The sequence below is a fragment of the Indicator indicator genome, chromosome 21 (assembly GCF_027791375.1).
Source record: "Indicator indicator isolate 239-I01 chromosome 21, UM_Iind_1.1, whole genome shotgun sequence".
NCBI classification, from domain to species: Eukaryota; Metazoa; Chordata; class Aves; order Piciformes; family Indicatoridae; genus Indicator; species Indicator indicator.
Window position 1 is genome coordinate 7412229 of NC_072030.1, and position 14697 is coordinate 7426925.

The window sequence follows — 14697 nt, forward strand, 5'->3', positions numbered from 1 at the left end:
TTGATTAAAAAACAAACAACCCCAAAGTTTTCTTTTTTTTTTTTGTAGGTGAATCAATCTGTAAAGTTCCTTCATTGTTACAAATTATCTTTGTTGTCAAATTCTAATCTCAACTTTCCTTTTCTTTTTTGAGACATTGGAAGAGCATGAGGCAGAGACAGGTATGAAGTCTAAAGAGGCCAGAAAGTATATTTTCAACAGTTTGGATGATATAGTGCATGTGAGTATTAAAACTTTCTTCCTTTGCAAAATGGAATGAATGAGTGGTGATTTTAAAACATTTTACTGGCTTTTTTGGAATATTGTTTATTGTATATCAGTCATGTGCATTCTTCCCTGTCTATGTTGCTCTGAGGGCAATGTCTGGCTATGTCAACCCTTTGTATAAAGATCTTCTCTGTCATTGCTTGTGTTAAACAAGGGTATTTGTCCCTGTGGTGAGGGAAACTCTTTAATTTTATGTATAATGTATACTTTCTCTTCTACCTTATCTGCCATTTGGGTAAAAAAAGAACACATGTGGATCTTGCTATCTTAACTATATGATTTCCAGTATAATTCTGCTATTTTGACAATATAATTCCAAGTATTTTTTTTTTAAAGCACAGGTGAGTTTCCTCACTTTTCTTTAGCTTTATAACTCTCTAGTCAATAACAATGGGAATTTTTTTGTTCTTTTGCATAACCTCAAAAAAGAATCTTTATGCAAGATTGGGATTAATACACGTTTGAAATTGTTTCTTTGAAGATGTCTCTGTAACTGAAGTTAGACCATATAAAGATCCTTATGCCAAAATTTATGTCTTGAATCACAAGTCCCAGACAGGAATAAAGCCTTTGCAGGGGTTTTAGCTAGGGAGAGTGCAAGGGAATAGTGTGCGTGCAGAAAATAACACTAATTCCAAGCCAAGTGTACTGGGATAAACTAGCAAATTCACTGTGCCCCGCTTGATAAAATCATTGGCTATTGATAGTAGAAAGCAATAAAAGGAGCTAAATTAATGCACATGTCTTCCAACTGTTTTGTTCAATGCCAGGTGAACATGGTGATGGACTTGGAAGGAAGTGACCTGTTGGCAGAGAAAGCAGATAGGAGGGAGTTTGTCAGTCTGTTGAAGAAAATGTTGCTCATTGACGCTGATTTAAGAATCACTCCAGCTGAGACCCTTAACCATTCTTTTGTCACCATGAAGCACCTCCTTGATTTTTCTCATAGCAACCAGTACGTAACACACACAAAACACTTCTATCTCTCTGTTGTAATGTTTGATATATATAAGTGTTGCTGCTTCTGCTATCAAGGAAAACAGTCTTTGTAATGTCATAGAGAATTCTTTTGAGTGCTTGCAGAATGAGATTCATCTTGCTTGGTCAAGGAACCTGAATACGTTTTTTTTTCTGAAAAGATGGAAAAGTACCACTTAGAGCAGTAGATTTCGAAGCTATCATTTTTATGCCTAGTTGTTAAAACTCCCAACACTGCAGGAAGTTTGGCTTGATTTTGGGGGTGAAAATGATAGTTTCCTATCAGCAGTAAGATAGGCATTTCCTCTAGAGATGAGCATCTCCAATACCATCTTTCATGTGTTGGTTAATGTAGAATACATTGAAGTTTTTCTTGCAGTTCTGGCATTGTGTATTTGACAGTGGATTCCTTGAAGTGCAGGCTGAAAGAAAGATCTTTCCATCCATGTACTTTAGTATCCTTCCTGCTTGTACACAGTTGTTAGAAAATGGTGCTAGCTGTAAGGAGCAGGAAGTAGCAGTGTTCTTCATTTTAAAATATGCATTGCAAAGGCTTGATGTGAACATAGTAATAGCAGTAGTCCTTTTTTGTCCTATTTCCTGGGTGATGCCATTCTGTGAAACTGGGAATTGTGGGCTTTTTGTTCATTTTTCTGGGGATTTGTTTTACGAAAACAAGAAATTCTAATTAAAACTACTTTTTTTTTTTCCCTTTGGTTTTGATAGAGTGAAGTCCTGTTTTCATATCATGGATATTTGCAAATGCAGGTCAAATTCTTACGAGTTAACTAATCGCAATAAAACGTCACTTATGAGACCTGTTGCCTCAGGCAGTGCAGCTAATTTGACTGCAGGCTTTACCAAAATTGGTCCAGTAAGAAGTCAGGTAAACTTTTGTTTGTTGGTTGGGTTTTGGTTGGTGGGGTTTTTGGTGTTTGTTTGGGGTTTTTTTGTTTGTTTTGTTTTCGTTTTTTTTTTTTTTTTTCTTTATTTAGGTTTGTCCACAGAGGTTGTGAACTCTCTTTCTCTGGAGACTTTCAAAACTGTCCTGGGTGCATTCCTGTGTGGACTACCCTAGATGATCCTGGGTTTGGCAGGGAGGTTGGACTCTGGAGGTCCCTTCCAACCTCTAATATTCTGTGATTATTGTAAATTCAGGTCATGCAGTTTCACTAATTTAACAGTTGAAGAAAGCGTATCTCTTAAATGACAACATCTTCTGCCTTTACTCTCATTTTAGTCCTCACGTTTTCTTAAACCATTGAATTCAGTACTTTCAGAATGAAGTTACTCACTGGGAGGGCTGCAGCACATCAGTGCTGTGTTGTAATGCCCTCCAGTGGCCAAACTGGATCACTTCCTCTGACATGTATTTGAAATGTTGATCTTTCTACGTTGTTTTAGTTGTTTGTTATGTGCAAGCTGTTTCACAAATGTGTGAGAGATTTAGATTCACTTATAATGTTGCCTGTATTGAATCTGTTTCTGTAGGCATTAACTGCATCTGCCCATTCAATTTTGCACCAAGGGATTCCACTGCAGGCAGGAACTGCTCAGTTTGGTTGCAGTGATGTTTTCCAACAGGCATTGATTATATGTCCTCCAGCTATTCAAGGTATGTTTAACTCTAATCGTTACTGTTCCCGACATGTGAGCATTAATGTCTGTTAGCAGCATGTGAGTCTTTCATTATATCCACTTAAGCTGCATAGTTAAAAGAACTTAATTATATCATTTAAAAAATAACATGTACAGGATAGATGCAGCTACATTGCACCTTTCTGAAAGGAGTAGCAAATCAGCATCTGCAGAAAATGATTTAAGCTATCTAGAGCCCATCTTCATATACCCCACACAGGGTTATCTCTGTATATGTATAGATACTGGATAAAATAGAGGGACACAAGGTGAAAGCTGAAGCATGAAGTGAGGCTGTTTGGAAATAATGTTTGAGAGGAAATAAAGGAGATGAAGGGAATATCAGTGTTGTGGTGGATTTTTCTGGTGGTATGGTTTTATATTCCTTCCTTTGGTGGTTGTGTGTGTGTTGGGTTTTTTCTTTTGTTGATTTGGTTGTGGGATTTTTTTGTTGTTGTTGCTGTTATTTTTCCCCAACGATATCCCTAGGATATCCTAGGATTAAGGATAAGAAAATATAACACTCCTTGTGATAAATCTGGATAATACAGCTGGGGTTTTTTATTGGCATTCTGTGATTAAGAAAACGATTGGAAACTTGGGGCTTCTTTTAAGGATGTGGCTGCCTATGTAAACAGCATCACATTTACTCTCCTATGGTTATGATGAGCCAGGAAACTAGATAGAGCTGCTGCAGCTTTCTGATGGCTGAAAAACACACAACCAAAACATTGCTATTTTTAATTGCATTATGATGTGAGGAGGAAAGGGCAGCTTGGCTAAACTCTCCTGTATTACAAAGGATAAGATTGATATAAACACACAATTTTTGTATTTATTGAAAGAGTTAATTGGCTGGGAGTTCCACTCTCAGAAACATTTGGAAGGCTGCAAGGTGGAAATGCTAGCAGAGAAATCTTTCTGCAGTGTAGAAAATGACCAAATAAGCATATGCATCTCTAGAAGAACCCAGAGTAATGCAGTTTCCTTACACAAATACATTTACATCATGGAAATGTAGTTGGTTTTTTTTTTTTTGAGGAGTCCTTAAAACTGCATTTACATCTCAGAGCCTATCAAGCAAATCGTGTGCTTTTTTCTGTTTATAATGGGCTGATCAGGGAGGAGCTGATGAAACCCAGCCTTTCTTATCCTGGTAATAGTCATTTATGGACAGGGAGAGGTGGTTTTTACTGTTCACTTATTATGTTAGCTTGATTATATTATTCATTGCCTAAGAGGCAATTTCTCTTGGCTTGGTGATAATCAGCTTCATGTTGAGACCAGATCTTGAAATAACAGAGTTTATAGGAAGGGGCTTTTAAGAATGATTTTCAAACTCCTCCGTAGTTCTCCCTCTGAATTTTGACCTTCTAGAAATCACACTAGATTTACTCTGGGGAAAAAAGACAACACCTAAAATACTTTTAACCTAAACTTAAGAGTCCAGGAAGTCTTTATCTCTTTAGACAAAGACAGATACAATGAACTTTATCAGCAATGTTATTTGTGGCTGCTGCATCTATCTTAGGTTCTGGAAACTCATGAAAGCTCCAAGTATTCACTGTGCAGAGTTACAGAGGCTGTATGAGCTTCTTAGAGGTTACCTTCTGAGCACTTGGTATGGCTAAGTAATTTCTTATTTAAATTGTGTAGGTGCTTTACACAATTAAAAATATTCGTAATGACATATTTTATTTACAATTAAGTATAATATCTATAATTAAAAACCCTACTCTTTTCACTATACCCAGATGAACAAAGTGATTGTAGAAATGAAATTAGTGAAGGCAAGTGCTTTACCTATGATCTGTATCCTGTGTTCTTAGTATGATGATAAAGTTTCAAATTTAAATTCTGCTGCAGCTTGAATGAAGGGAATATATTGTCTTCATCACATAGGTGACAAGTTGAGTTGCTGGCACAGAGGGAAAGGGATATTAATGATATCTGGCACTGCTTCAAGATTTCTGTGCTTGGCTGCTCTGTCGAGTATTTGAAGTGTAAAGTCTTGCTACTTCTGGCAGAGTAATGTTGCTGTTCTAGCTGGCTGTGTGGAAAAAATTAGTCAACAGCATTTCAGAATTAAAAGCTTTGGACTGCATTGTTATAACATGGTATGGTGTTATGACATGACAGTATTACATCAGATGAAGGCTTTCCTTCATCCTTTATTGTAAGGATTAAAAAAACCCCAAACAACAAATCCACTTTTAATCTTTAGTTTAGTAGTTCCTTAGTAGCTACTTATGAGCACCCGTTGCTTAGTCTTTGGCTAAAACAAGACACAAAGTGCAGTCAGAAGATCAGGATATTTCCCTACTCAGTATTTTCTTGTGGTGTAGCTGTTCAGTTGCAATATCTGTTGAAAAAAACAATCTTCTTTCATTTTAGTTGGACATCATTATGTCAAAAATTAGTAGTAAACATTGTGGCATTGCTCTGTTAGTTTCCCTTGACAGTAACAAGATCTATACAGAGCATGTCACACATCTTTTTCTTATTATGCTCATGTGGTAATATGCCAAGTATAGCACTGTTGGAATTATTTTGATGAAAGGAATAGAGTTATGGGGCATTGCCAGCTATGAAAGCTAAGAGGAATGACTTTCAGCTAGCTGGAAACACAGAGTATGAGATGTGCAGGAATCTGTTGTGAGAAGCTTTGAAATTCAATTCTGCTTACTTTTGTCTGCTTCGTTCAAATACTTTTAATGTGATTTGCGATAGAGTAAATGCTTAGCTTTGCAGAACGTTCTGCCAGAGTCATTCCACTTCCTAGCAGTCTGTTTCAAAATAGTAGCTATTGACAGTTATTTCTGGGAATTATATCATCAATATTTGTGCAGCTAAGTAAAGGCAGAAAAACCTTTGATGTTGATTTGGCTTGCAATTCTGAATTACAGAATCAGATCATAAATACATCAATGAAATACAGTAAAATATATGAAATTATCCTGTATGTTTGTGTTTTGCTCAGAAAATATGTGCAAGATCAGTGTTTTGCTTAAAGCTTGGGTATGTGCTTTTCCCCTTATAGGAATTCCTACAAACCATAGTAAGCCTACCAGTTTCTCCCTGAGAGTGGACAATGCAGTTCCATTGATGACCCAAGCCCACGCAATTCAGCCCCTACAGATCCAAGCAGGACTCCTTTCTCAGGTTGGCTTATTTTAAAATAAAAAAATCTTGGTTTATTGTGAGTAATTATTTTTTGTCCTGTAGAGCTCTGTTGCAGTCTCTCTCCTGTTTTGTGCTGAACTACAAGCAGCTAATGTAAATTCATTAGTTCTCCGTGGCATGAAATCTTCTCTGCTTCATGACAGACGTGGTCGAATCCCACCCATCAGATACTGGTTCCTGCATGGCAGCAAGTAGCACCGGTGGCAGCTCCTGCTACATCTCTGGCCTCTGATCCTGTGGCTGGCCCACAGAGGCTTGGAGACTGGGGGTAAGTCCACATATTTCTGTTCAATACCTTAACGGCTTTGATTCATATGGATGCTGATGCAAATGACTTGCAATTTAAACTTGCTTTATTTCTCCTCAGGAAGATGATTACCCAGGGCACCCATTACAATTCAATGATACCACAGCCTCTTTTAACACATCAGATAACCTTGTCTGCCCCTCAGCCAATTAGTGTGGGCATTGCACATGTTGTGTGGCCTCAGCCTGCAGCTACCAAGAGGAACAAACTGTGTCAGAACAGGTTGGTGGAATATTTCTAACTGTAGTTGCTGTTCAGTGAGCAGAGGAACAGGCTGAAGAAGGGTATTTTTGTTAGCAACAATCATATTTAAATGGTCTTTGGGAAAATCTGCCTTTCTGCCCTGAGTTTTCAAAGTTATTTTGGTATTACAGACTAGATGAAAAAAGACTTGCAATAGTGAGAGGTTTTAGTTCCTGTTGATTTGTATGTGCTTATCACAATATCAAAGTTGTCTTTACAGCCTTTGGGAAAGTGTGAGTATATATTGAGGAAGCTCCTAATGAAACATTCCTTGAGGTTAAGTGCTTGAGGACATACCAGGTTTAGACAACTCAAAGAGATACTGTATAACAGGGTAGCAGTGTGCCTTGCAATCATCTTAAGGCTATTCTTTCACTGGCATAGCTGCTTTCTGAAGGAAATATGCCCCACTGCCATAATGGTGTATTTGCAGAGGTATGGGATACTGAGTAAAGGAGAAAGTGTGGGTTACAAAAGACAATGTCAACAGTCTTGCATTAAGCAGGATTTCACCTGGAAGGTACCAGCTTTTGTTTTCAGAAAGAATCTTTGGAAGAAATCTGGACAGGTTTTGTTTGCTTACTTTTCACCCAAGTGGTATTTTAATTTATTTTGTTTAATTTATAAGAAAATGGCATTTTCAATGTATTGTTCTCAGCATTGTTGCAAATTTTGGTCTTGGCTATTAAGTAGTTTGGGCTTTTTTGACAAATTCTGAAATCATCTATGCCAGGTATTTATGATTGATTACTGGTTTTATGTTTGTCTCTGTATTAGTGTAGAAAATTGGTGGGTTAGCCTACACTGCTTGCTTTGTTTTCTGTTGAAAATAGTAGTTCTCAGGTCTCTTTATAGAGATTCACTCAGTGTCAAATGGTGTGTTTTCTTCACAGGAGCAATGTGTTACAAAATACCAATATCCAAAATTCAGCCTTTATATCTCCAAAGATACTTAACCTGAAGGCTGTAAAGAGAATAAGTTGTATAGAAGCACAGGACAATCATAACTCAGAAGGACAGGAAAGTAACTGTTGTGAAGCATCGGTCAGGCTGGACCCTGATTCATCTCTTTCAACCAAACAGCGCCAGGCTATCTTCATCACCAGTTCCCCCAGCCCAGCAGTCAGCGTGATCACCATCAGCAGTGACACGGATGAAGACGACGTAGGGCGAACACATTCACTCAGAGAGTAAGAATCCATGGTTCCCCTTACTAAGGTGTTAGTGAACTGGAGTTGTCTTGTCATAGCCACTGTATTTAATGAGTCTGAGTTAAAAAAAGACAATGTTCTTCTAACTGCATTTTGCTAAGAAGTTAACTCTATAGCAGTCTATTATTTGAAAGTGAAGAATAATTTCAGAAATTTATGTCATTAATCTATGTATGTGAGACATTTTCAAACCAGAATACCTTAAGGTCTATTTCTTCATACTGTCATACCCTATTTATTTGTTGAAGGGTAGTCATCTGACTCTGTGTATAATCAATTCTAGCATCCAGTAGATAGTATTACATACATACAGGTAAAAAAAAAAATTCTCTATCAGTATGAAGTGTGTTTGGGTATAAGAGCAGGTGCAGAGTATGGTCCCCCAAAGGTGTTTCCTTTCACAAAGCTATCAAAGAAGCAGGTATCGTTTTAAATGAAACCTTGAAAGTGTAATGTTTATTTCACTTTTTACTTGTAATGTTTCTGAACAAGAGGAACTTGTATTTTAAATCTGAATTTTGTTAAATGTTTCAGGGCTCTGAACTGTTGCAGCATAAACCTTTTATCTGATTGTTTTAGTATTCGTCCAGTAGAAAGATTATTTAGTAGTTTTCAGAAAACGCATGTTTAGAATTTTTAAAGGAACACTGAAAAGATTTGAAATCTGTTTTGGATGTAAATGAAATAAGGAATTGGATATCAATTTACGTTTAAGGGGCCTTTTTATTCCATAATGATACCTAAGGCAGTAGTGTGTGGGAAGAACAAGTTAGAGGTGGTGTTTGCTCACTTTCTTTTTGTGTGGCAGGTGTAAAGGTAGCCTTGACTGTGAAGCCTGCCAGAACACCCTGAACATTGACCGTGTGTGTTCTCTTAGCAGTCCTGATAGCACTCTGAGTACTAGCTCCTCAGGACAGTCTAGTCCATCTCCTTGCAAGAGATCCAACAGGTAAGTAGTTGTGCTCCTTTCAATAAAAACAAAGATCCTAGTCCCCAGCATATTCTGTTTCTACTAAAAAATACGGGAGGTTCATTATGTTGGCAGCTGGTGAGCTGAAATGCTGTGTTTAAAAATTTTAATATATGGGCCTAGCATAGATTGTTCTTCTCTTATTCTTAACATCAGAAATTTTCTGAACACTATATAGACTATATAAATTTGTTAAAATTAATTGAAGATTCTATATGCATGTATTGACAAGGAAATAGAACTGCCAGGCAGTTTTAAATTCTGGCCTGCCTGGCTTGATGCTTTCAAATGATAATTTATATATCTATAAATGATCCTGTTTCCATAAACAAAGTCCTCTCCCCTCAAAAAAATAAGGAGGGTAAAAATGCCCCAAAACCAAAAAACGACCTGTGCATGAGCAACTTTGGCATCCTTTTGGTGTTCTGTTAATTTCTTTTTTGTTGCTGTTAGTGAGGGGTCTGTGATGGTACCTTTAGCTTGTGTGATGAATAATACATAAATGAGGTTAATATCTTTTCTGGAAGAATACCTCATTGTAAATTAATGTCCTTTCCCAGGCTGTTTACTACTTGCTGCCTAAAAGGTATTTGGTTCTATTTCCACTGCTTGGACTCTGGTCTCACTCCTGGCAGCTGACACTTAATCATCTTCTTAGCCCTTCTTCTGGCACAAGCACAGAGCTTCAATAAATGTTAGCAAAGGCCATTATTATGAGTTGGTCCTTCCAACTCTTTTCCCCTTCCAGCTGCTTTGCTAAAAGGAGTGGTTGAATGAATGAGTTTGCCCCGTTTGACCAGCAGGGATTTCACAGACCACCAGTGCCCACATAGCCACCCTGTAAAGAGAAACTCACATTTGCCTCTTTCGTCTAAACGCATTTAGAAGAATCCATCGGTCACACACAGGTAGTGCTCTCCAGAGGAGCTTCAGAGAGACCTTTTTTTCCAGCAGATAAGGTTTAGCATAACTGCTGGTGGTTGATATGCAGATGAGAGGGAGCTGCCTGCCACTGTGCAGATTGCTTCCTCAGCAATCTCTATGCCATCCTGACTCTCGCTGGCCGCAGGGATGGCTTTTTGCAGGCTCTGGGTATTTGGCTGATTTCTAGAAGGAAACTAGATCAGTATGTTCTCTTGGCTAGTGTCATCAGCATCAGGAGAGCTTTGTTTTCATTCTGGAAGAAAAATAATCTTCTTCAACCCTTTATTTACCCTATAAAGGTGGACTATAAAGGCAAGATTATATAAAAAAAAATTAAAAGTGAGTGCAAGTTGAGTTAACTTCTAATTCAGCTTAGATGCCTATGTCCTTTCTCTGAACTTAGCAGTTTGAGTAGAATGAGTTTGAATATTGACCTGCCATTTGAATGTCTGTGCTTGTGTAATTAAAATGTAATGTTACTACCTACCCTTGAGTAGTTCCACCTCTATAAATTTAACATAGTATTTTAATAAAATTCATCTGTAGGATGAAAATGTTTTTGCTTCAATGCAATATTTTTATTTTTTGATAGTATGTCAGATGATGAACAGGAAAGTGGATGTGATACAGTGGATGGTTCCCCAACTTCAGACTCTTCAGGACATGACAGCCCATTTGTGGAAAATGGTTTTGTAGCTAATACCAATAATAATAAGGAAGCAGGAGCATCAGTTAATCCTGAAACCAAATCAGCTGTTTGCACAGTGGTGGTGCCACCGATGAGACTTGAGAACAGGTTACAGCTTAATGAACATATGGTGAATACAGGTAAGTTAGTTCAGGTGTTTTTTCCTTTCTATAGCAATAGATAAGAATAGACATTTGAATATTTATTCAGTTGAAGTATATGAAGGGTTTGGCCTGCTCACACATCTGCTGATGTGTAATAAACACTTCCACTTTTTTTTTTTTTACCCTAATTAGTGTATTATTTTGTTATTTCTCCTTATGTGGTGAAATAAATGAAATTTTGTCTAACTTCTGTTAGAACAGTGACAACAAAAACATAACATTGTTCATTTGTATCTTGAAAGATGCTATGAGCCAGCCACTGAAGAAGGGTCGGTCTGTCCTGGGAAGAATAAACCAGTCTTCTGTTGTAGGAAACCGTCAGCAAAAACTGACATCAGCATTCCATCAGCAGCATATCAACTTCAGTCAGGTATGTCTGCTTACTCTCACCTATGAAGTATTTTTTTCTGACTTGAGTTTCCAAATGTGCTGAATGCTCACTATTTCAATTGTTGTCACTGGCAACTGCAGCTTTGCAGCAGCTTGACTACAGAGGTGTTCGAATGTTTAAAAGTGGATTTCAGCTTACTGAGCAAGTCATAAATATCTTTCACTTGGTCATCTTCTTAAAGCAACTGACTATTTTTTAAAATGATAGAGAAGCCACTCTGGGAAAATTTTCAATGCCTACACAAAAATCAAAGCATGAGACAAAATTGAATAATCTGTTAGCATATTTTTTTCCCCTACATCCAAATGCTCCTAGTGTGCAGTTAAAAACTACAGCTGTGTTTCAGCAAATGCTTGTAGTTTAAGTATCCAGAGATGGGACAGAGCTTAGTAAACCCAACTGTTTCTTACCCCTGCTGCGAAGCAGGGTGGGGAAGAGGGTGAGATTGTGGTTCAATCTAATGTTGGGAGACACCCCAAGTTAATTTGAAAGCTGCAGTTATTGTTATCCCGCAACATAGTAAATGTGTCTGCGGTGGCTGAGAACTGAAGTTGGCATGTAGCAAGTTTAAGCCCCTTCTAATTAATTAATTTTGAGCTGTAGCCGCATTGAGCTTAGGTATCTGGAGGTACACTGTGAGGGTTTGAAATGTAAGAGCAGTACCTATTTGTGTAAGTCTTGCACAGTGACTGTGGATACTAAATTGTAAGTTAAAGAGTAAACGCAAGCATGCTATATGTAGATAAGAGGCTTTACCAAAAATGACTTGAATAGTATAGATTGAAAAAAGCATTTGGGTGGCTGACACAATCTCCCCTTCTGCATGATTATGCAAAAGGATTGGTTTAATTAATTCTAAGCAAACCTTAATATGATCAGCATAGTATTAATTTTTAATCCCTTCAATGACTGCAGCTCCTCAGCCTCTTGGCGGAAAGCTTTGAATGTTGTTCTCATAAAAATTTATACTGATCCTTCCTCCTTCGGTGGATGTCCTTTGGGTAGTTTGAAGTCTGCATCATTTAATAGGAGTAATTGATTTTTAGTCTTTCTCTTTATAACTGTTAGTGGTTGCCACATCTGCCTGTGATCATAGCCCTAGATTTCTGTTTGCCTAGTTGTCTCAGATATTTTCAATCCGTTTATTATTTTTCCTGCTCTCCTCTAAAATTTCTCTCCTATTTGTCCTCTTTGTGCCTCATTATGGTGCCCAAACTGAATGCAGCACTTCCAATTGATGCCAAGCCAGTGCTGAGTAGAGTGGAATAAGCACCTTGCTCATGTGATACATGGTATTTCTGTTAAAACAGCCCAGCATGGCATTTGATCTTTTTTTTTTAATTCTATTTTTTTTCTTGCAAGAGCATTAAAGTAAGCTGTGTTCTGTTTACCATCTCTTACTGTCAGATTTCCTGTCTGTGCTACTATCAAAATTGCTATTTTTTTTTGTTTGTTTGTTTGTTTTGTTTAAGCATTTTGTTATTCCCGTCTTTATATTTCTCTTGGTTTTAAGCTGACTAGTTTTAGTGCATTATTCCATTTTTCAAACTCTGTTTATACTCAGAAATATTAAGACCTGCTAATTTCTCTGTGTGGACAGGTTCAGCACTTTGGATCTGGGCCGCAGGAGTGGAACGGAAACTATGCTCCTCGGAGGCAGCAGGCTTACATCCCAGCCAGCGTGGCTGGTCACGCTTTCTCCCTTCCACAGGGAAGCCCAAGCCACACTACGGTGCACACGCACCTCTCTGGCAGTACCCACCTTGGAGGGCAACCTGCTATCCTTCCCTACCCGACGTCAGCACCCCTTAGTACTGCTGCACCTGTCGCCCACCTCCTTGCCTCACCATGTACCTCAAGACCCTTGCTGCAGCATCCAACGTACAGTATATCTCATCCCAGTGGTATAGTGCACCAAGTTCCAGTTGGCATAAATCCCCGTCTCCTACCTTCCCCAACCATTCATCAGACTCAGTACAAACCAATTTTTCCACCACACTCGTACATCACAGCATCGCCTGCTTACACAGGATTTCCACTGAGTCCGACAAAACTCAGCCAGTATCCATTTATGTGAGAACTCAAATCCAGTATATTGAGGAAGCTCAATGATGCAGAAGTTTGATTTAAGAAGAAACATGGTATTTATTAAATATTAGCCATGGCACAACAGGAAAATTATTTTTTTGAATCATGTAGACTTGGGTGCAATTTAAACAACTCTGAGCTTTAAAAAAACAAACAAAAAACAAACTCACTTTTAATGTGTTTTGCACATTTGGTATAACTTGTCTTTGGTCATGTTGTCTTCTTATATAGTAACTTTAGACAGGTGACTTATGGGAGCAGAAATCTGGTTTTGCTCCTGCTATTTTTTATAAAATTGCCTTCTAACTAGTGCAAGACACGTCCACATTTGGGAAGCCATTCAGTGTACAGAACTAGAGCAACAGATGCACATGTGTCAGCAGTACAGTGTAGAAGTAACTTGTTTGTGTTGCGTATTTTGGTGTTTAAATGTTGAGTCACTTATCTGAAAGTTGAGCTGTTGTTCTTCACATTTTGCATGTGTCTTTTGCATGGGAGGAAAAAAAAAAGGCCTAAACATTGCTCTTAAATGTTGTTGTCCTAATAATCTCAGCTGCATTGTATGTTCCCACACATAGTGCCTTAAATATTTGAGGTTGTTAATGTTATTACTTATATATAAATGTTGAGGACTGCAGCACTTAAAAATTCAGATCTGCTGATTTTTTTTGATAGTGTAATGCTCATTTGGGGTTTTGTGTGGTATGATTTTAGTATTGGGTGTGTTTTCCTTATTGAAGGCAGCATGGTTTTTGCTGTAGCCCAATTTTGCTGCCTTTTATTTTATCCCCCTCGCCCCCGAATGATCTAGCTTCAAGACAAGACTTTTAGTAGTGTTTTAAGAAAAGTTGATGCAGTAGCTATTGAGTAGTGACACACAACACAGTATTTCATACTGGTAAACAGAACTGCAATACAATCTAAGTAGTTTATTTTTCAAAGTGTTTGTCTAATTGGATATAATCAAATGTTTAGAGGTGGGGTAGACATGACTGACTAGCTAATGAAAGAAAAAGCCAGGTGCTCGTTGATCCATGGTGTGGTTTCATCTTAGCTTGAGCAAGCCATGCAGTATTTAATAACTAGTAGCATAATAATTACTATTGAAGCTTGAAGAGATGTGAGTTCTTTGTGTGCAATCTTTCATTTATGCATGGGAGAGATTTTAGTCCTTTTACATGCTTGTATTTGTTTTAGCCTGTTGCGGGTGTTTGCTTATTTAATACATTCCGTCAGGGACGTCAATTACATGCTTTTGGCATTATTTTTTTCTTTTTTCCTTAGGAAGTGTGTCTTTTAATTTTTTTGTTTTGTTCAAATGAAGTTGCTTTTGCAGCACCAAAGACTTAATCATCCATTTCCTATAAAAGGTAGCTACTTCTTCATAGACCTCAAGTATACTGTAGTGTAGAGATGGGATTTACAGAAGGTATTAAGCTGAGGCTGTGTTTTAGCTTATGGGCAAGTAATAAATTGTACCATTTATCTTGAATGTATCATAGATAAGCTGCTATATAATGATTGCCACTTCAGATAGCTGTGAAATTAGGTGATTAACTAGTTCTTTCTTAGCCTTCTAATTTCTGTACAAGTCTAATTACGTGACATAGAAGCTGGGTTTTGGGTTTGTTTTGGGGGTTTTTTT

The 14697-nt window shown here is 37.7% G+C and overlaps 1 protein-coding gene across 1 annotated transcript in view; it reads left to right on the forward strand.

The window, feature by feature from the left end:
• The window catches only part of HIPK3 (homeodomain interacting protein kinase 3), a 49519-nt gene extending 36431 nt beyond the window's left edge, over nt 1–13088 (forward strand). The window contains exons 4-15 of the mRNA XM_054390292.1: nt 134–220; nt 1038–1222; nt 1972–2131; nt 2737–2860; nt 5924–6045; nt 6210–6334; nt 6434–6595; nt 7510–7806; nt 8636–8776; nt 10314–10549; nt 10816–10943; nt 12565–13088. Of these exons, the coding sequence (XP_054246267.1) occupies nt 134–220; nt 1038–1222; nt 1972–2131; nt 2737–2860; nt 5924–6045; nt 6210–6334; nt 6434–6595; nt 7510–7806; nt 8636–8776; nt 10314–10549; nt 10816–10943; nt 12565–13041 (2244 nt within the window). The 3' untranslated portion in view covers nt 13042–13088. The remainder of the gene's footprint in view (nt 1–133; nt 221–1037; nt 1223–1971; nt 2132–2736; nt 2861–5923; nt 6046–6209; nt 6335–6433; nt 6596–7509; nt 7807–8635; nt 8777–10313; nt 10550–10815; nt 10944–12564) is intronic.
• The last annotated feature ends 1609 nt before the right edge of the window (nt 13089–14697 follow it).